General features: G+C 43.7%; 1 protein-coding gene across 6 annotated transcripts in view; it reads right to left on the bottom strand.

Annotated features, from left to right (window-relative positions):
* Positions 1–23,090, bottom strand: part of tox2 (TOX high mobility group box family member 2) — a 104,522-nt gene extending 81,432 nt beyond the window's left edge. For 3 of the 6 annotated variants that reach the window (XM_029114128.2, XM_029114130.2, XM_034287316.1), the window contains exon 1: positions 22,518–23,090. In XM_029114128.2, the coding sequence (XP_028969961.1) occupies positions 22,518–22,622 (105 nt within the window). In that variant the 5' untranslated portion in view covers positions 22,623–23,090. The remainder of the gene's footprint in view (positions 1–22,517) is intronic. The other 3 variants (XM_029114129.2, XM_029114132.2, XM_034287315.1) reach the window with 1 other exon arrangement.
* Positions 23,091–23,735: the final 645 nt, after the last annotated feature.

Below are 23,735 nucleotides of genomic sequence, written 5' to 3'. Positions count from 1 at the left end.
CTATAGTGAACAGAATACCATCCCCACTGTGAAGCATGGTGGTGGTTTACTGATGTTTTGGGGGTATGTGAGCTCTAAAGGCACAGAGAATCTTGTGAAAATTTATGGCAGGATGAATGCAGCATGTTATCAGAAAATACTGGCAGACAATTTGCATTCTTCTGCACGAAAGCTACGCATTGGACACTCTTGGACGACAATGACCCTAAACACAAGGCCAAGTTGACCCTCCAGTGGTTACAGCAGAAAAAGGTGAAGGTTCTGGAGGGGATATCATCGAGCCACTCTGGGGAGATCTCAAACAAGCGGTTCATGCAAGACAACCAAAGAATTTGGGAGGAATTTTTCTAAGACGAATGAGCAGCTATACCACCTGCAACAATTTAGGGGCTCATTGAAAAAAATTACAAAAGACTGCATGCTGTCATTGATGCTAAAGGGGGAACTAAGAACTAAGGATATGCAGACTTTTGAACAGGGGTCAGTTAATTTATCTCTTTGTTGCCATGTTTTGTTTTATGATTGTGCCATTCTGTTATGACCTACAGTTGAATATGAATCCAATAAGAAATAAAAGACATGTGTTTTGCCTGCTCACTCATGTTTTCTTGGTGTATATATATATTACCAATTCTCCAAGGGTATGCAAACTTTTGTGCACAGCCGTATATATATATATATATATATATGTGCAGTATATCTATGTATATCTATGTACGCTGTATGAATGCTGCATTGTATGTATATATATAACTCAATACAGCGTGCATAGACTGACAGCGATGATCTCAAGCTGGACCTGCACTCCCATGTTTTACACACACAACCTGGGCATCGACAGAATAACCCAGATAGCCATGACGGTTTTCCACATCATTCGTTCCGACCTGAACATTCGACAACATAAGACGCGGTTTGCATGCCGACTTCACTGACTGAATCAATCAAATGTATTTATAAAGCCCTTTTTACATCAGCAGTTGTCACAAAGTGCTTTACAGAGACACCCGGCCTTAAACCCCAAGGAGCAAAAAACCGTAGTGTTGGATTTCAGTGGCTAGGAAAAACTCCCTAAGAAGGCCGAATTTTAGGAAGAAACCTAGAGAGGACCCAGGCTCAGAGGGGTGACCAGTCCTCTTCTGGCTGTGCCGGGTGAGATATTAAGAGTCCAATACTGAAGCAACCATCATCCACGTGGGCAAGACGCAACCCCGTCGACGGACTCACACATTCAGACGATAAACAGTTGACTGCGTTTATTCCTTCTCTCCTCCACAAAGGCCATCTACATACGGGAGGTATCTGGACATGTCGAGGTGTTAACAGTGAAATGTTTCGGACAGGAGAGAGTTAAATCTCTTATCTCGGGTCTCCAGAAGACATTCCTACTAGAGGCCACCATCCACCAGCTTCCTGCCTTCTTAACCAATGGCCTATTTTTATCTTGCTTGCAGCTCTAGAAAAACCAAGGGCAGCTCGGGCAGCTTTTTCCTTGTCACTCGCACGTTTCCTGTCATTCTCACGTTGACATTTCACTTCGCTTTACATTCGACTGGCTCCCCCTTTCTACAGGTCATGACCTTTTGATTTTACCAAACTGTTCCTATTTGAATATTTCACCGCAGGTCGCTGTGCCCTTTCGCTGTTAGGAGGAGTGGCAGGTTTCTCTTGGGCTTCGTTTGCGACCTCTCCTGGCACAGTCCTGTTTTTGAAATTTAAACCCTGCCAAAGAAACAGTGGGTTTCAGTTTGTTTTTGTCTGATTGGATGGCATTTATAAGGCAGAATGTCCCACCCCTACTAGGCCACACCTAGTCCTGGGATGTGACCCAATTGGTACATATTTTAATAATCCAGCATCAATAACCAAGCAACCAGCATCAATAATCCAGCAGTTATCAAAGAAAACAACCCAACTGACAGTGCCAAAGCCTGCAGCCCAGCTGCTGGGTCATCCAAAGGACCAAGCACTGTGGTTTTATTAGCGTTTAGCGACACCGCCCACTTAATCCTGCAGCAAATGAGAGACACAGGGGACGTCTGCCCACCACGGCCCCCACAGAGGCCAACAGGGCAAGGGGGCGTGAATGCCGGCGCCGGGGTCGGAGAACTCCGTCGGTGAACTGAACGGTGCCGCTGTGACGTCGTCTGGTGACTTCGGGCGACAAGTCAAACAAGGACTCACAGTGAAGGTGTCCCTGGGACGCTCCAGGGCTCCTGTCGCCATTCTTTCACATGACATAATGTTGGCGGAGCGTCAATTCAGGTCCCGTGAAGGTTTTATTAAGCCTTAAAGTTGAAAACTCTCTTTCGTTCACAGAAAGAGCACGTCGCTTATTTTTGCTCAGTCTCACATGCATTTGTGAATGTCAGCCCGATTCCCCTCCTTCTAAAAGCTGTGAGGTAAATGGTATTGAAAGCCTGTCGGACGATAAGGGGCAGAAGATGCCCAGCTGACTAAGAGACTCTTTCTGCACTCTATCTCTTAATCTCTGTGGGCCTGTGTGTTTTTTGTGTGTTTATTTGAACGCAAGCACGTCTGTGCACATGCATAGTTGAGAATGTGTGTATCCATGGGTGAACGTGATTGGGTGTGTGTGTGTGTGTGTGAGTGTGCGCGCATTCCTAAATGCATGTCTGTGTGCGAGTGTGTGTGCCCTCTCTAATAGGCTAGAGCACTGAAGACTGCAGCCATGTGAGAATGGTTCACGTGACAAAGTCAAATAGAGGCAGTCTTCAGTCAGGCTCCAGTCAGATGGAAAGGCTATAATCAAACCATAAATCAGAAATCAGTCAACGATCCCTGCCCCTACCCCCTCCATACAACTCTGTCTGTGTGTGTGTGTTTGTGTCGCGGTAATTCATCTCTGGTACCTCGATGTGCGTCTTCATGGGGGGAAAAAAATTTATTCAATACTTTTGGACAAATAAGCAAATCTCCACAGTAACCTCTTTTTAAACTGTGCTGGCTGCAAAGCCTTTTATGAAAACTGAAATATTGCCACACCACACTTTTCAATTTGCGTGTGTTTTGTGTGTGTATGTGTGTGTGTCTGCGACTGTGCGGAATGCACAAACGTGTGCACGCACACAAACACACAAACACACGCACGCACAATGCAATTAATGCACACGTGCGTGTGAAACCATCTGTGTTTGCAACAGTGCATTTTTCTGTACTCATGCATGTGCTTGCATGCATGTGTGTGTGTGTGTAACTTATTTATTTGGCCATGGCTGAGAGAGAGAACCACCTGGTGTGTTTAATATGTGCTGAACAGTGGGGTCATTGTGTAAGCCGGCTGATATTGTACTGACTGACCCACTTGGGGCGCTGGCTCTGGGCTAACACTGCTCCGTTATGTCTGGGACATCTGGCGGGCCTGAGGCACTGAACTATGACTGAGTCCCGTTCCACAGAAAGAAAAACACGTCTGACGGAGAAACCCAGACACATTCTCACCTCCGTCGACCCAAAGAGAAAGAGCTGAACCTAGGTGTTCAGCGGGGGAAAAAAATCAAATTGAAGATTTTATTTTATTGTTTCTTTGACGGTTACATGGGCAGTCTGGAAAAGAGCCAAGGGTCTGAATCCCTCTCTCTCTCTCTCTCTCCCTCTCCCTCTCCCTCTCTCTCTCTCTCTCCCTCTCTCTCTCTCAAGCAATCTTTTAATTTGCTGCTGAGATTTCAGGGCTGTGGTACCCTGAGAGGATTGCACAGCAGAAATTTTCAAAGGAGATTGAGTGATAAGTTGCGTGGCTTTAAGCCGAACATGTTTCTTTTTAATGTCATTTGCGAAAACGATTGGGTTTTCATGATACCGTATAGCTTCTCTAAGCAACGGACGGCACTGAGAGCGTTCAGCTGTACACATCACGTGCCGGAGAAGAGAATGAACGGGCCTTTTAGAAATCACCTACACAACCACAGAACGCACAAACCAAATGTTGCAATTTTAGTGTCACGTTTTAGTGTGTAGAGCTGAAATCCAATGAAATAAGAGCGTTGTGTTTTTATGTAAATGAGTGCATTCTGAGCTGTGAAAATGAGCCAAGGATACACAACATTTTCCCTGGGGAAAAGGAAATTATTCAAAACAGATGAAGCCACAATTTGCAACAGTGGGAAGGAAAACTATTATTTTCAGTTTTTAAAATTCATGTTTCTGCAAAAGAAGAAACTTCTAGTGGTTGCTTTGTAGTAATGGAATCATTTCAAAGGCTGAATTATTTTCTACTCATTTCTCTTCCAGATTACCCTGAGGCTGTATTTGAAAAATGATACAAAGACAACACCAACCAACCTCATGTATACCAAAAGGCAGACAAAAACATATTTCTACTTAGATGAAACTGTAACAATTAAACCAATTCTAAATGCAACCACCTTTGTGAAATGTCATTTCCATTTTTGCCAAACAGCACAACAGCAATTCCAACATCCTGGGGAGAATTTTATTTGTTAAGGAAAGGCAATTGCCAAAGAAGATTGAATCCTTGGTCCTTGTTTTATTTTCCATGTAATTAAATCAGTTAATAAAAAAAGATGTAAACTCGCAAATGATTTAGAGAAAATTAGCATTTTTAATCACAGTAGATTACTTTAATAACTCAATAAATCTGTGGCAGCTGGGGCGTCTGCGAATGTTGTCACAGCCACTTAGTTCTGCAATTGCAACCAATATGGTCTGATGAAAATCAGCATCAGAGAGAGAGAAAGACAGGAGAGAAGGGAGAGTGAAAGAAAAAACACAAAAGGATAAAATAGGGAGAGCAGAGAAAGAGAGTGAGAGAGGAAAGAGCGTTAAGGAGAAAGAGGGAAAGAGAGAAAGCCAGAGAGGAGAAAAAGATGGAGGGGGAGAGAAAACAAGCGAAGCCTCTGAAGCGACAGAGGGCTTGCTCCTCTCAGAGACAACCACCGCCCACAGCTATTAACTGATAATCCTCAATTAGCTCAGCCTTCACCTTAAGATGCATGAAGCCTCTTTAACGTGCTGTCTCCCTTGTGCTTTGGTCTTTGTAAGTGTGCAGCCTAGCATGCTACGCTAAATACAGCACCGCAGAGCCTAGTCATGGAAGGCTGTAGCCTATTGATACTGTTAGCATGCTACGCTAAATAAAAGGACTGCAGAGCCCAGTCACGGAAGGCTGAAGTGTATTGATACCGTTAGCATGCTAAGCTAAATCCCTATGCTTTACACTTCACAGTACAGAGGAGACTCATCATGGACGGCTAGGCTATAACTGTACCTTAAAACTCCCATGATCTTTACTGCATGGAGGAGACTATTAATAGAGAACTCAAAATAAAAATAATAACAGTAATATTAATAAACAACTAGAACAAACACAATAGGGTTTCAACAGTGAACTCCTGAAACCCAAATAATAAAGGCAAGGCCGTACGGCATAGCCTGAAGCAACTGAAGTAAACAGGGCTAAATCTCGATGTTCTTCACAATCCTAAGGAAGCTACTCATGGAAGACTAGTCCACACGGAGCGCCATTTCATCATTACAGAAAAGTGCTGGATTTCTCTCCCTACTTATACTCTTACTGATGAGACATACATGGGTGAGAGAGTTATTCATGGCACAACCTCCCTGTCAACCTCCCAAAGAAACTGAAAGCTGAGCAAGCAAATGCTTTATCGTCTCATCCTGATCCTGGGGAGTGAAATTGGCTCAAACAGAGGAGCCCAGCAGTGCCCACAGTCCCACTAGAGAGAGAAAGAAGTGTGTATGTGTGTGTGTGTGTGTGTGTGTGTGTGTGTGTGTGTGTGTGTGTGCGCATGCGAGTACACAATTCAGAAGCCAAATTTATGGCTAGTTGAACTGAATAGAAATTAAAAACGGCCTGGCGCGGTCGAGTGCTTAAGTTGACGTATCTATTTGTCTCATACAACCGCTGTCGAGAGACTGGAACCCACTTCCTAGTTGGTTTTGGGTCCAGTTCAACTATAACAGCCTTTTGCTCAAACACAAACATTCAATAGTAAATCCATCTAGCCATTGCTTCTGCACGCTTCATCCACAAAGTCTACCGCACCTAAAAGGCAAAGAAAGAAGAGTCACAAAACCTGTGCGGTGTGGGAGTTAGGATCTGAATTTGAATAACATTTGTTTAAAGTCTCAGTCAACTTAACACGTCATTGGATTTCATAACTACCTTTAACCGAGGAATCTAGACAGTCGTGGTCATCAACCCCAGTCCAACCCCAAATATATACCCAAACATCTATGACTTAACAGCTTCCATTGTGAGTATGGTAGCGGACAATGCTTTATTTGCATGCAATTAACATACATTCACATATACTACTGTGCATTCTGTCCGTGGAGGAACTGTTCAGGCTTGCGGCATGAAACAGATGCATGCCTGAATTTTCACACCTGGAGTCATTCCCCCTCATCCACAGAGAAAGCAGCGTCTTTCTTTCTATTGGTGCAGTGATGGAGCTGTTTGAACTGCAAAAAGGGCTAAGAAGCTCGGTGGCGACTCCACGCTAGGCTAGTGCCGTTGGCCTGTGTGGGTAATTCTGCTCTTCTGCAGTGGGAAACCCCCTATTAGGCCTTGCGTGCCAGCATCCATTAACCATGAGTCCAAAAAGACATCAGTAAATTTCCTCACGCTACATGCAGTGTGTTCTGAGAGGAGTTCCAGTTTGATTTGTCAGGTCTCTCTCAGGCTCCACGCGGAGCTGTGTTAAAATGCTCTCTAAAGGAGCTCTCCCATTCCTTTGAACATCCCCACAACCATGGGAAACTGCTTTTTCAAGGGAAAGTGAACAACATTGCTAAGCAAACCCCAACAATAATGTGTTTAGTGAGTCTGTTTTAATTTGTTACAGGATGCAAATCAATACATTTTGTCTCCATTGATTTTAAATGTCTGAGATGTTGCACTATGAGGCTGGCCTGTAGTCCAATGTTCTGCTATGCATCATTGCAAAGACAAAGGCATGACCAAACGCAACATGCATTTTTTTGATACAATCTCTAACTTTGGTTCAAAACAGTGCAATAGACAAAATTGCACACTGTTCTCCATTTTCGAACCACTGATAGACATCAACCTCATTGCCTCGATCAGTGAAGCACTTCTTTAATGCTTCCCTTCAACAATATCAAAGCAATAGCTACTACCGCATACTGCAGTCTAGAGCTTTTAGTCTGCTTGAAATATCAGATCATTATTATTTCATAGCATATTATATACCATGCGCATTGGGTGTGAAGGAATGCATTCCACATTCAGTATACCTATTATTATTTCGCATTCAAATCACAACGTCGATGTATTTTCCAGGGTTTAGGTTCAAATCACTGACATTATCGCACTTCTACACACCACCCACAGCCCATCTTTGTTTGAGTGTTTTGGCGAGACAGCAAAAAGAAAAAAGGAAACTAATCCTATACATTACTGAGAAGTGAGGTTGTCCTTAGCATGAAGGGCTATCACATGAAAGCTTTGTGGCACACACTGGATACCCCAAAGCCTCATGGGAGCTTGCCCATCCGCCCTCTGTCAGCACAGCTCCGCTGGGAGAATAAGGAACAGCGGTTCCACTGATACACGGCATTTGATTCACATTAGCCGGTTTTCACCATGCAGATGTTTACTCACGCCTTTACATCTGCATATCACAGAGAAAGGCCCCTCCCCAGCCCAATCACCTCGCATGTTAGGTGTACAAACACCACGTCTTTCCATTAACAATGAAAACAGTAATGCAACAGTTAACGCCTCACCACGGGAAAAGAAAACAAGACCTGTGTTAATTGGAATTGCAGATGCTCTGTAGACTGAAGAAATATTCAGAAAATGAGCAAAAAGGAGAGTATACTAATTATTTTTTATGCCGCTTCCTCTTATGTAGCCTTCTCCGTGGGTTTGGTTCAATATGTATTTTGCAGAGAACTAATAGCTTAATGATGAAATTACTGTGTCTGACTTATGTATTTCCATGTACTCTCCAAGGATTAAATCCCTCAGTAAGGTATAGGAGTTGTATTTTTTTCTCTGCCAACAACTCTGTGACTAACACTAAAATAGCACTGGAGTTGATTTGACAGGACATGTACAAGGAAAAGCTATTATTGCAGCAAGCCGGGTGATTCGGAAAGAATGGTTTGACTGGATCCATTTGCAGATTGCACATTTGCTGATCCGTGGTGATTTTAATGTGTCTGTTCTGCAAATCACACTCGGTATCGCACACATTGGTGAATATGAATCTACAGAGGCCTTTTGGTTTCTTTAAATGCCATTATGATGTCATTTTCACACCACAAAGTGCTGGCTTGGACATTGGAGCTATTTTGGACATTGCCTCGAAATTGTTAAGAAAAACATGAAGTGAGATTTAAAAAAAAGACCCTGGATTCAAAACAGCCCCAGTACCACAAGGACATATTTTAACACATTTCTGTTGAAATGGTTTTGTTCATTTAAAGATCACACCAATTAAGAAAGCAAATGTAATTGAAATATTATTTTTTTTGTCGTTATTTGGCATCCATCTTAAACTTCCAGTTAATTAGTTTTGAACTGGCATTAAATGTATACTTTTGGGATGTTGGATAAAATCATTCTGATAAAATCATGGATACCATTTCTTATTTCTATGCATGCAGTTTAAAGCAGTTTAAATGGTTAGCTTAGCACAATTGCTGGTAGCCTTTGGTGGGTAATGGCTAACTACTCTTAAAAGCAGAGGAACACACCTTTTAACTACTCAGAAATTGGGTGTTTGATCATTTATATTCTTAAAAATGGAAGGTAATGTTCCTGATATTAACTTGAGATTAAAGCACATTATATAATTTTCACAGCATTTATGCTATAACAAAGCCTAGGAGAGGTTATATGAACAGCAATTCCAAACCAAACATTGTAGATAGCTAGGTGTTGTCCAGATTGCGGCTTAGGCTATCTACAGTTGTGAATACATTGTTTTTGCTATTCACCTTGTGGATGCTAGAGGAAGGAACTTACCAATTTCTTCTTTGACAAGCTTCCTAAACACTGATAATGGTAAGAACTATCCTCCATTATTTATCATATCTCATGTGTTACATTTAACCATGTCTTGAGTGTGATATGAAAATTAACCAAACAAAATCTAGGTTAAAGAAAATGTTATTTACATCTCTCTAAGGTCTGCAATAACTGGGGTGGGGTGGAAAAAGGAAGACTGCTGACGCGTTATCCAATGTCAAAATGGCAGTCGGTCCACATGATAACTGAGTAGGTTGAAAGCCCAAATTAGTTCCTCAGATTGGGAACCACTAGCCTGGAGCAAGTTTCAGTCATATAGATGCTAGGCAGCAGTTGAACCTTTCTGGCTGCACTGCGCTCCCCTCTGAAAACCCTACAGGACTATATGTGAACACGGTGGAGTTCCAAACACCTTACAGACATGGTCATAAGCAAGGCTTGTTATTTAGAAATCGTGTGGTTGAGGCAGCCATTTTGGGTAGTTTATTAGCACGCTGCATCAATCTGCTGTTAGCAGAAGGAGCTAAATGCAGTATGTGAGCACTGACAGCAATTTTAAGTGTATTTCAGCTTCAAAATAGTGAAGTTCATAACTCAAACACATGTATTATAGAAGAAAAATGTAAATACATTTAGAGGATTCATACTTGGCACAAAAGCCACATGTAGCCTACCTCTGAAATGTCCATGCGGAAGCAGAGGAGAATCACTCATGTTGAAACTAATTTAAAGTGCACAATGCAAGCTGTACAAATATTACAAATGTTAAAGTGCCTTTTTCATGAAGGTGTTTTTAACATCGTACACTATACATCCTTGGAAAAGAGGAGAAGATATAAGCATGTCGGCATGTGGCCAAGCCCTTTTTACTGACATTCCAAATGTACACTAGCTCAACTACATACCAACTAATCTATGCTGTTCTTCTTTTCATGTCAACAGCGTCCTTGACTTCTTGTGGGTAATTGAAATAATTCACAGACTCCCATGGTCATGCATAACAGCATAAAGGGAACGTCACACACTAACATTTCATAGAATAGAGTCCAATGGGGCTGTTTTAGCCAATTTGTAACTTCAACAGAATGTTCAGATTAGCTTCCTTTGAACACAATTAAAATAACTTTTTTCGTACCTAGGAAAATAAATTGCCTGCCAAAAACCCACCTGATTAAGAAAGTCTGGTATCAGCGAAAGCTGACAAAAGGTTACCATAATTTCATACGCCCCAATTTGCACAGTTTCAACATTTCAATTGATTCTCATCTGAGTCCTTGGTTGTATCAGATAATATACGAGGCAGAGAAAAACAACAGCTTAAGGAGCCAGGATGTCGACGTTTAATACAGCCAAGCAGTGAAAGGAATTGCTATAATCACTTATATCATTCACACTGACCCCCTGACAGACGGAAAACAGCCTAAATTCACTATTCAAAGCATTCCACTTAGCGGTTTGTCCCTGGGTGACAGTGCCTTTATCATTTCCAACATTACTGAGCCATAAAATAGAATAGGACTTTTGATTGATTTGATCTCCCTGATGAAACATCAAAGGAATGCTTAACTGAGCGAACTGGCAAAGTGTTAATAGTCCCTCCAACTATTTTTAACTGCTAAGACAAACATTAACCTCAGAGTCCCTCTCGTCTACAAACAGGCAATTATGGTACTGCAAGCACATTACATCCACTGGAAGTTGAGCACACGTCTTTGCGCTGCTCAGCGCTGGGACCCGAGGCAACTGAAGTAACCGGCATAATATCAGTCACCCTCCAGCCGTTTTAACACTAACTCTTATTTGAATTGGGGTGTAATTATTTCCTGCAAGCAACGTGGTGCAAAGAAAACAAGACACGGAATTTACTCAGCCAATGTTGGTAATTGATTCTGGGTTAAGTCCCAAGAATGTTAACAGACAGCAAACATTTTTGTTTTTACTAATCAGCCAGATAACGCAATGAAGCTGTTTTAAATTAAGCATGAAAAGAGTTGTGTAGGGGAACATCCTGTTCTGACAGCCAACTTAAAAGTCACTGCGTTCAGTATTTCTACCTACACACTCATACTGTCGGCACACAGTTCCCGGAGAGCTGCGCCAAAACGGCAGTGCCTTTGTGTCAAAGATTATGTGAAACCAGCGAGGGGAGAGCAATGTCGTGTTGGAAGTGTGAACGCACTCCATCTTGGCTACACCAACACATCCCAGCAAGAGTAGGGCAAGGAGGAAGAATATCAACTCAACATCAATATCCAACCTGGTCTCAGGAACCTACGTAGACTATTTTACGAAAATCCAAGGCACCCGATTTCATATGATATGTGACGTTATGTTAGTTTACATTACAATGCGCCACTAAAACGTATGACACATTACGAAATTATTCAAACGTAACATATCTTACGAACGCTATAACAATGTATATCAAATGTTACAAGTGCTGTTAAAACGTAAAATAGAATACGAACGCCAGACAAACGTATGATATTTTACGAACGCTATGAAAGTCGATCTTTTGGTCGAGGTTTGGGCTACGGTTAAGAAACAAAAAGGTTTAGTTTAAGGTTACGTCTCACAGCTCTGGGGTTCAGGTTAGGGTTTGGGTTAAGGTTAGCTATCACAGCACTGGGGTTAAGGTTAGGGTTATGGTTTGGGTTAGGATTACAAAGAAAAAAAATTCAAACTTATGTTGTGACAACACCACTCGCCATGACTAGTTACAGGTTCCCCAGTGAAGCAGTGGGTAGCGCGCCTGTGTTAGATGCGGATGGTTGCCGTTTTTTTTACCGTTATTTTACTGCACGTAATATATCTTACGAAATCCCCGGCCTAAAATGTACATAAAATAGTCTACGTCATCATTCTGAGACTAGGTTGCAATATCACACATCGAGAAGAACACAGTAACCAAGCCAAGAGAGAACAATTCTAACAAACCACACAAAACAGATGTCTTTAGCTAGACCTGGCTGAAGTAGCACCAACCCACATGCTACAGACAGGAATACCATACAGCAGGACAAACTGGGCAGGGAAACATGACAGAGGACCAAACCCATGTGAGTACAGGCTCATCGGGCAGCCTGAAGTCACAGCCCGGTAGCATTCAGAGGGCAGAAGTATTCTGTGAGAATGTACTGAATGTAGTTGATGTGATCAACACAGCTCCTGAGGCCTACACTAAGAAGCAGGATTTGGGGTTAGCGAGCTAGCTTCAGGTTGAACCCTGGGTTGACAGTGACACAACAGTGGTTAACTTTTTACCGGATTACATCGCCATGGTGACTAACGCTGCACACCTAACTGCTCCAGAGCAGTTTATATTAGAGATAACGCGTATAAAAGCACCGCCAACTGACCTAACAATTCTCGCTTGAAAATGGCGTCACCATTCTTCGAAGATCCCATGGAGCTCAGTGCGTGGATATTGAGAGGGTCTCTTAGAAAAGCAAGAATATTTAGAGACAGACAAAACGCGTTGGCTTTCTCTGATGAGTATCTTTATGAAAGATGTAGATTTTCACGGAGGGAATTATGTATCTTCGCGAGCTTCTTGAAGCCGTATGTTTCCAGTGTGACACATTGAAGTTGTGCTTACAGTTCCACAGACTGCATGCATAGCGTTACACATTTTTTACTACAGGTAGTTTGTGTGCTGTGGGTGATGCCGAGAGCAAAAACACGGGCTGCTGCGCAATTTGCCAAGGTGTTTTTTGCTTTAAAAGACCTACTTGATAAATGTGTCGTGTTCCCAGGCCACTTGCCCACACAGCCTATAAAAGAGGTCTTCTATGAAATAGCAGGTAGACAATAACGTACGTTGACTACTACATCTATAAATAATGTAGACCCTATGATGTTTACTGTTTTATATAAAAGGCACTACCCCTTTCATAAGGTTCCCCAGAGTGATTGGTGCCATAGACTGCACCCACATTCCCATAACAGCATAGCTGGATGAGAGTGAAGGCGATTTTGTTAATTGCAAGTCATTCCACAGCATCAATGTTCACATATAAGGATAGTCATGGTTTGGTCATACTGGTACATTGCCTACATGGACACCAATGGTTTTCAGAAAAAGCTAGGCTGGGCAAAAGGTAATTCCTTTTTAGCACCTATAGAAATATTCACCCAAGGACAGGTGTCACAGTTGGACTACCGTTCTCTCCACCATGCAGTCCTTTCAAATGCATTTATTTTTTATTTGCTCCCAAGACGCTTAACCCTGCCAGGGTCGCAAATGAAATAATACAGCAAAAGTGTTCTTACACGCCATAATAATTAATCAAAGCAACAACACATTAATTTAATGGTGTGCACAATTGTAATAATAGTCAATTCTAGTTGTACCTTAATCATGGGGCAGTGATATTGATAAGCTTTGTAACTTAGGCATTTACAGTCAGCAATTTTTTTGCCAGCTTTCCTTCCTGCTTTTGGCGGCAGCAACTGTTGCTTTTATATACATATAATTCCATATATATATATATATATAAATATAGCGTTACGATATATATATTCTTATTTCTCTAAAATGATTGTTTGCTCCTCTTGAATGAAATATATGTGGCTCTGGTAGACTTGCTTTGTAGTAGAGGCCCCTGGTTCCTTATGAAAAAATATAATAAAAAAACCACACAATGTATATATACACTGACTGACTAACACGCATTTACAAAAACACAAGAAATTAATTTTCATTGGAATGCACTGTCCAATTTGCTGCGCCTCGTACGGAACTATCCTTCACCGGGGAAGGATTTCGCCTGTTTATCTGAGGTTCACCTCATCTCACTCTCAGTTCTCACTCAATGGCACTGTGCCATTTTAGCCTAGTGAACATTTCAATCAATATGACTGTGCTGTACTTGTAACATTTACGGTCTTTCTCGACCATTGCGCACCATCAAATCGTCCTCTGGGCAGTCCTACACCTGGTGGGTAAAGCTGCCTGGTGAGAAGCCGTGGCCACATCTGAGACAACTAATTACACGGACGGCCACCTCTGTATTTACCATACAACTTGGAGAGGGGACGTTGGTCGTGCAAGGAGGGGTCAGGGAGCGGAGGGGATTGGGCGGGGAGGGGGGAATTCTGGGAGGGTCAGCCTGTGTACTCAACCCGGCCCAAGGCACTTAGCAGGGCCGGCGATAGCCAGTTATCCCCGCTGCGTATTTGCACAGGACATGCCACGGGAAGCTAAGACAACTGTTCTTGTTTGCCCAGCCTCGCTGGCCTGCTCTTAATACACCCGACAGCTGCGTTTTCCCACTCCGTCGACAGTTTGTTTATCGCTCTTCTACACATTTATCCTATGAAATCTGGGATAGCCGCGATCACTCCTGACTTTCCCGGAAAACTCGCCGGGAAGAAGTGGGAGTGTGGTGAGATGTCAGAAAAAGGTCACATCACTTTTCTCACACAGACATGTACAATAACACAAAATGGAAATTTGGGGGGAAATCTAGTCCACATCGGCTGTTGCTTTAACCTGTTATACCCCCCCCCCCCACCCCGCCCCCTGAGAGAGATAGGGCTTGGACTTTTAAGTGTGGCTAACACTTCTTCAGTTGGCAGTACATTTTTCACTCATTGTTTGGCACCAGAATTGAATCCCAAATGGTGCACTTTTTCCTAAATAGTCTCACACTCGTTTAGACCAGACTCCCAGGGGCAGCTCATGGGGGAAGTGTGTGTCATTTGGGCCAGAATCTGTGAGTAGCCTCAGTCTCTCTCATCGCCATCCCTCTCAAAAATATCACCAGAGTATCTTACGGTATCATCCGTGTCCAGAGCCCGTCAAACTTTACAAGTCTCCATTGAATGTGCTCCTGCCGACCCGCCTCGTTCCTCTCGGCCCGTGTTTCATTTCCTGCTTGTAGCAACCAATCACAAACTACCGACCATTTCAGAGACTACAGGTAAACCGGTAGATTGGCTTCCTCGTTGAAAGTTGTTATGCGAAACAGACTGAACTGCAGAGGTGTGTGCTGAGAGCAGAGTGACGACGTGCACTCTCAGCGAGGTGTGATATACTGGGGTGTTCCTGTGAAAACCTGGGGTTCCAATCACATAAATCGTTTACATTTCAGGGTTAAAGAGCGGAGGTGGTGATAGTGACCTAGGCCGACAGCTACAACGCAGCGTATACCTGGCTGATTCTTCCACTGTCACATCACAGCAGGGCCTATAGTGCATTGTTGATATAAAGATAATGGTTATGATGCAGACTTCACAGATGTTCTATCTAGCCATACTGACAGGAGGTTAACACTTAGCGACCAAAAATAAAAACAGAAAACCGCAAGCATGCATCCTGAATGTAACACTGTGTACAGTATTGCTGAGTTGCTTTGGCAAAACAACAACACTTCCACATTACATACAATAATTGCCATTTTGTTGGGTGCAGTGCTGCTTGACTGGGCATTGGGAGAAACGTGTACTTTGGGCCGTGAAACAGAGAGGCCCCGTTAAAGGAAGGCCTGTGTTCTGGGAAGGTGGACCATTCTGGCAGGCAAATGAACGAACCTGTGAACGTCGGCTGCTGTGAACTGCTGTCAGGGTTTTCCCCCTTCTTGATGCAGACTGAGTGAGGAAACGGTTAAGTTTGGTCCCACCAAGCAGATTCTCTCTCTTTCTCTCTCTGTCTTTAACCGCTCACTCACTTTTTTTCTCTCCTCCTTTTAGTCAGATCCATCAATCAGCATTTTCTGCAGTTTGGGTTTGAACCACCCCAAGTGCACTAAAACAATAAGCGTTTGTCTTTCATGTGACTATCTGGTCTGGAACACATCTGGAGACAAGGTTCATTTTGGTTTTCACATCGCTGAGTGACATTACAGACACTGAAAAATAAAGTGCACCCAACTCCACCCAAACCCCTGCCCTCTCCCTTCAAAAATCCTAAACCCCCCCCCCCCCCCCCCCCGACCAATCAGGAACCCGAATATAGAGAAATTGTAAGGGGGCGAGAGAGAGAGAGAAAGAGGTACGGAGTGAATGTTGAAAAGGAAGTGGGAGAGAGGAGAGTAGGAGAGAAGAAAAGAAATAGAATGAGAGAAAGATAGAAAGAAAGGGAGAGAGGGAGAGAGGGAAAAGAGAGAAAGAGGAATGGACAGAATGAAGAGAAAGAGAGGGAGAGGGGGAAACAGACAGAGGGACAGAGAGAAAGAAAGAGGGAGAGGGAGGGAGAGAGAAATTGGAAGAGAGAAAAAGGGAGAAAAAAAGTGGCATTGCTTCCTGAGGGGTATCGATTTAAGCACTCTGACAGCCCCCCCACACCACCCACACACACACACACACACACACACACACACACACACACACATACAGACACACACCAAGAAAAGGAGCGCTTTAGATCAGGAGGCCGGAGGTCCGTTTCTACACTGTGTGCTTCGACAGCAATGACAATAATGACAGATAATATTACTTTGTGACAACAGAGCTATCAAACAAAAATCACCACGTAGACCTTTAATTTCTTCAGCCATTACAAAATGTGTGTGGGATTCACTTCCTGTGCAGTATTGCCGTGACGCGTGCAAATTATCTTCAATGACCGACGCAAACTCGTCCTAACGCACCACCCAATTGCAATTAATCCCAATTAACATAAAGAGCGTCTGAAGCTGTAATTGGAATAACAAGAGGACTGCACGGCAGTCTCAACAACACGCACCGTCGGGTGTCACAAAGCCAAGAGGACTCCACTTTGGATGCAGCTGATCAACCGAGCCACTCCATCTACTCTGAGACGACGGTGACTCTAAACCACTTACACACGGTGAGAGCTTCACACGGCGACGGCGCGAGAGTTCCGCTCTGAGTCAGGGCTGGATCACGGAGGGCTGTGGGGCAGCAGGCCGGCGCTCCACACAGGCCCAGTCACAGTGCCTGTGTGGCTCGCTCTCCCGGCTAAACCAGAGTCAGGGCTCAGTCCCAGAGGACCCCGGGCTTATTTACTGCAAGCATTACTGGATCCATCTCTTATTCTTCACAGAGCCAGCGGTCTAGTCCCAGCCACCATCTGCGGAACCCAGGATACGTTCATAAAAGGCAGGACAGCTATCGGGTCACTACTGGCATGGCATCGAAAAATAAAGGCAGGTTTGTTCATTTTTAAGGCGCCAGCCGTTTTTCCCCGTTCAAATTACGGGGAGAGATATGAGGATCACATTGACCGAACCACCCCGCTGTTCAGAAAACTGATACCTCGCTATTGTAGAAAAATGCCATTGACTTGCTTAAAATGCATTACTTTTTTTTCTGTTGATGAAACGGCGTTCTCCCGCGGCTCCTCGCTGATTTTTTTATTTTTTTTGTCGTGTTTTTAATAAATAAGTCAAAGCACAACGATGAGGGGAACCTGGTTAGAAATCATTTTCTGAGGTAATGGAGTAGGCTAGTCACTGTGTGGAAGGCAATTCCAGCTCAGCTTCCCCTAGAGAATGGCTCTATACTTATCATTAACTCTGAGATATAATCAGCTCCAGGCTACCTGATTTCCCCATGTGACCTTTTGACATTGCTGCTGCTGGCAACGTAAATAAAAAATATAAAAAACTACCTCAGGCACATGGAGGAACGCCTGATTAATACCAGGAAGTGGTCCTGCCAACCACTCAACTTGTAAATTACATAAATCTACTGTATTGTACACCCAACAAGTCTTATCTGCAGCGAACTGGGAAGCACCTGAGAAATGCAGAACTTTTTTTCCATTTTGCACCACGATTCTGTATATTTGGGTTGGTTTGGATTGATGGTGATGTACAAGGGGTCCTGTGTAGGTCCTCTGTGGGTGTTTTTGGGTGCTCCTCTGCCCGCCATGCCTTCCTTTTACGGTACGCATGGGTTAACGCTTTCCCAGGGAGAATAGCAGTGCCTGCTCGTATTAGCCAGTCAGCAAAATGTCTGAATGGGGGTGTGTGTACGGGGTGGGAGGGGGGGGGGTTCCACTCCGCCTAAGACCACTTACTTCCACTTAATACACCGCACTGTGCACAGAATGTGTTACTGCTAGAAATCATTTGATTTTTCACCTAAGGTGAAGTTACCAGGGAGAGGAGAGAGAAACCTGACACGTTCTGAGAGGTGAAACATGAGGAAGACCAACCCTGGACTTCGGACCCGCCCGTTAACCATTTCAAAGTGGTATACTGGCTAAATGGGAACGTCTCCGAGCTGAAACAGGCGTGACATGCATTCCCGTGACTCCTTTACTCCTAATAAGAGTCTGATCGATTTCTGAGTCGGCGGACGGTGCCCGGCGGCCGATGAGTAAGGGGAAACGCTGCGTTAACCGGGACGTCTCTGGTCGCCGTGGACACAGCGGGGCACAGAGCGAGGAGGCCACAGAAGATGTTCACACCTGAGGGTCACCCCCATGAAATCATATCCTGCAACGCTCTCGTCTTGAGGCGTGATATTGGTTAGAGATGCATGACACATACACACACACACACACACACACACAGCTTTGCAGCTACCAGTTCCACAAAAACATTTGTGCACACTTTCTTCTAACTACAGTGTGTACAGTAGGCTTTACATGTCCGATCCATGCGACCATACACCCACGTGCTGGATGACCAGGAGGGGACTACGGCAGCTAGCTGGATACGGTAATCGATCCAACTTTGTTTTGGCGAAGAGATTCTGCCTTGGGCTGCACACAAGTCGTAATGCATTTGACAAATAGTCTCTAAACGGAACGTGCATTTGTGAAGAAGTCTAGTGGCCCCTTCAGCGCTGGTGAGCGCAGGCTCCACAGGCCTGCGCCGAACAAACAGCACACCCACTCACAAGGCACATATAGAGGGAGGGAAACGCAGCGTCTTCAAGAAGATTAGGAGAGAATCTGGGGCTAAAAGTGAGGATGAATCACAGGAAAAAGTTAGCAAGTGCGGAGACAACGGGCGCCTCCCAAACGTTGCCCTATTCTTTATGTGGCGCACTGCTTTTGACCGGAGCCTAGCAGGGCAGCCTGTGGGCAACGGACAGAAAAGGGGATAGGATGCTGTTTGGGACTAAACCAATGCAGGCCTATGCAACTTGGAGAGAGTAGAAAAAGCAGGGGCCCAGAGAGTTACTACAGGAATAGACCAGGGATGACTCCCGACTCCTCCCATCTGGCTCTTCTTTTGACATCATAATGTCTTCGTTTTTTTTTTTTAAGGAGGCTGCTTAATTAATGCTTGATTTAGGATAGGGTGTAGGGAGACAGTGGACCTTTTAACTGGAGGGCTACATTTTGTGTTCCACTATACACATGCATCTGTACGCTTTGGAAATCCCTGAGTGCACCTTTAAACTGAAATATCCGGGATGCCGTACCGCTGTCAGATTAACCGTAATCCTGGGGGGAAAAAATCCAATAGAGATTTGCCACTGAGAATGCTTTTTAGTCCAGGAAATGTATAATGTGACCTAGATGTTCATACATGAATATCCATGGGAACAAAACAGTTGGCTTGTCAATCATTATCCATAAAATGCACCGAACACAAACCCACATCCGGTCAAGCCAGTTTCACTGAACACATTTTACATGTCTTCCGAAGCTCCAGACATTACTAGCCCCACAGATAGTCGTGGCATCTATGCATCTGTGGCGTGTCACCTGAGGCCCTAGTTCACGTTAAACCTGCAGGAATGCAGGCGTCTCACTCAGACACCACAGTGTGCGAGCTTTAGCCAGCACAGGAAGTAGCCCGCGAGCTGTTTACACTGAATGACCCGGTTTCCATAGCCACTTCCGGATGGAGCAGCAACATAGTAGAACGCCATCAGTCACAGTGAGCTGGGACAGTTCTGAACCACGACGTCGTTTCCACGGCGATTGTTCGCCTCCACAGTGACCCGTTGGACCTCCAACAGCGGTATCACCACTGTGATGTAACGGTGAACGACCTGTCCTACCATCGCCTGGTCCTGCCACAAATACAGTGCACAGCGGGGGAGGGGGGGTGGGAGGGGGTGCAGACAGTGCCTACGACAATGTGCAGTGCAGTGCAGTGAAAAGGCACTGGCCACTTTAGCAGAGACAAGGCTGTGCGAAACTCTCCGTGCAACCCAAAACCGTAACCTCTCACCCAACTTGGCAGCAGCAGTGCAAACAAGAGTTGCATGAATCATGACGGTAGTTTTACACTCAAAGCCGCGGGGCCTACGGCCTGGAAAAGCAATCCACGTTTGATCTTGAAGTACTACAAGTGTGTGACAGCGCCAAGGTATGGGGGGGGGAACATCGTACGGTTTAATTCCTTAATTAAGTACAACTATCATATTTTTGTGTGTGTGTGTGAAATCCTCCACTCAGCCGGGGAATATCGGTGTGTATTTACAGACAAAAGGTTTACATAACCCGAACACTGACAACCACCTTAACCGACAGACTCGATTCACTGTCAACCAGCGATGGACATAACGCACAGCCAAATTCTGACCTGACACCGGGTTCAACAACTTCTCACCATTTCTCTTCAGGTTGAGCAGTTCACGCTAAGAAGGCTTGTGTAATAGGGTGCGTCAACGATATCCAATAGGACAGGCCTATTATTATGTAACCTAAATTAGAACACTTACCAAATCAAAATGTATGAAATCTACTGCTTTATGCATAGATTTTTTCAGTGTTTGTTACTACTGGAAATGTTATTAGGCTTCTTGTTACAGGGCAATTACAGACAAGTTGAGACAAGTGCTGGGACAAATGACTAAAAATATTCAAAATATCTTGGGCTACTCATGCCATAATTGAACAGGCTAATTACACACAATTTAGGCATTTCCGTACATAGACGTATTTAATTATGCTCACAGTTGAAAACCACTAATAATTAAACTACTGTGCGCACTAGGGATTCTAAGGCTTATACATTTTAAATGGTTGAGGAAGGAACATACATTATAGGAAGACGCAAGTCATGTATCCACGATAAATTCTAATCCAGCCTAAAAATCAACATGAGAATGATCGTTTGGAAGACGTTCGAGATCGTAGAAAATAATACCCTATATGAGCTCGACGCAGGATAACCTAACGCGCAATAGGGTGCATATGGATGGACGCAAATGTACGCATATTGAAACATTCGCGCATTCGACAACGAGATAGAAATAATGTCTCGTAAATATCTGTCGTCAACTGGTTAGATTTTTAGCTCCCTTTCACCCTATAACATCTGTAAGAAAAAAACTTTGTTGACAGGTGCCGTTGTTGTCCCAAGGGCAATCTAAAACAATCCGGATAATTGATATTTTCAACCCCAATAAAATATGATTCCTTGTTTTGTAAATCCTCCATCCATATACATTCATGAATAACTGAGCACAAGAATAAGTAAATGTGGAAAGTATAATGGTAAAACGATCACATACTGCGTTGTCAGTACAATCCATGCACAGGGCTACAAGGCTGCGTTTAAACAGGCAGCTCAATTCTGTTCTTTCTTTCCACTAATTGGTATTTAGGCCAATCAGATCAGCGCAGAATAATATCTGGTGTGGAAAGATCTGACACGATTGGTCAAAAGTCCAATTAGTGGGGAAACGATGAGAATCGAGCTGTCTGTGTGACTGCAGTCTTTCTCACCTATAGACTAGCTGGCCTACTAAATGTCGACGTATTGTGACGGCTGGAAGTGGTTAATTTAATTCCCAGTGTTTATTATTATATAGTTCTTATTTCCGATAGCGTTGCAGGTGTTTTGGATCGAGGCATGCAATTCCGTTACCATATGTGTATAGCCAGGTCCTAATAAATGTAGGAGACACGGTGAGTCTTTCCGGAGGCGCCTACCCGTGAAAAGTAAATATTATATTTATATTGCATATTTTGTTATGTTGCTAATTCGTTTCATATTAATTGGATATTATTAGGATACTTTTACCATAGGGTTAATGCTATTGTGTAGAATAGCTATTCTGCGAGAAAAAAAAAAAACTTGTACTTGATATCGCGTTAAGTACGGGCATACACTGGAAAGTAAACCCAGGGGAAAACATGCATAATTTGCGTCAAATTTGATTATTAAGTGGCTATTTGCACTTCACCGGATAGGCTTGATGCACAGCGTAGACTACTTCAACGTAGGCTACTTCATGGGACTCTACAGAAACCACCCGCCTCTATACAAGCTACAATGTACAGTGAAAGGTTCGGCATCTAGTTCATCATAGTTACACACGTTATGGAGAGGATGAGAAGGAAAGGATGTCAACTTTCGGGGAGTTAAGCTACTGCGGAGTTCAAGTTCACACAGACGCAGGACAGTTTCGAAATGTATCCATCCATCCATCGATAATGAAATTGTCTTTCAAAGCTGAAGCCTGTGCAGTTCATGCCATGCGATTATGTTTCAGTGGAAGTCACTGTTATCAATATGCACGGGTGACAAATGCAGAATATCCGCACAACACACAACAGAACTAAAAAGCATGCAACTTTTTTTAAACGTACGTGTTGCCTACATAGCCTGACTAATTAGAATTGAGTGGTTATTACCTTGTTGCAGTGATAATAGTCCAAAGAGGTCAGGCAACTTGAATCAGTAGGTAATGTACATGAACCCACGCTTGAAGGGGGTGCTGGATAAAATCTCACGTCCATCTCTGGGTCCGCAAGACTGACGGCATGAAAGCAAGTCCAATCCCTGTGACTCTCTCTCTCTCTTTCTCTCTCACTCTCTCTCTCCCTCTTTCTCTCTCTCTATTGTTGGACCAAACAAAAAGAAACAGAAGGTTTGAAAGAATAAGGGGTTGAGTCTCTGAAAACACACTCCTCACATCCGCTGGTGTTCTCACTTCAGCACTATCAAGCTTTTGCAATGATGCTCTATCGATAAATAAATTTGGTTCGCAGCAGGAAAAATACGCGTAAAGTTCACTTTGAGGGAAAAATATAAATGTTTCAGCAACTAAAGCGTGAAACGCTTACTGAAATTGTGTACAACCAAAGAACGTAAATGTAGCATGTAAAAATATGGAACTATCTTGGCTATCTTTCCTCCCAAAACGTTCGTCTGTTTCTATGTTCCAGCAGCGCGCTCACTCCCTGTCTGCTTTGTCATGTAGGAGTGTTTATCCATGCGTTCACTCAGAGTTGTAGTTCGACTTCTCCTTCCATGCTGAATACCATGCGACCCCTGCCGATGACAGGAGGGATAACCGGGAGACAGAGAGAGAGAGAGAGACTGAGGTGAAGGGGGAGGGGAGATATCAAGCTGATTGACAACCGCTCCGGTTTCACTGTGGTTCGGAGAAATCAGATTTTATGTAGATGACGTAACTATGAAATCGTAGCCAGTTGATTCGGATAGCCTATGTGGACTAGTCCACGGCCCAACTTGGAGTTCATGGGCTGAGTTAGGTTCATGGATGTTGACTCAAACCTTTTCACTTAGTAATTACATGGTAGACTTGTGCATGTATTTTTACAACAACAAAAACGTGCAATTATATCAAGTTGTCATGCCTGTGTCTGACTAAGGATACCCTACGAGTAGATAAACGGGCATTATCGGGCTATTTCCTGTGCTGTAGTTTAACATGAACCAGGGCAGGGCAACAACTGCCCTGAAGTGGAGATTTTGGCCCCGTTTCATATGGCTGGTTTATCAATGTCCATTACACAAATAGGTTTCTGAGTTAACTAAGGCGACATCCACACATGCAGGCCTGTTCCGATCAGATTTTCGACCCAGTCGGTGTTTGGACCAGAGCA

The sequence above is a fragment of the Esox lucius genome, chromosome 17, assembly GCF_011004845.1.
Source record: "Esox lucius isolate fEsoLuc1 chromosome 17, fEsoLuc1.pri, whole genome shotgun sequence".
Taxonomy (NCBI): domain Eukaryota; kingdom Metazoa; phylum Chordata; class Actinopteri; order Esociformes; family Esocidae; genus Esox; species Esox lucius.
The sequence above is the reverse complement of the archived record's forward strand: the minus strand, read 5'-3'. Positions and strand labels throughout refer to the sequence as shown.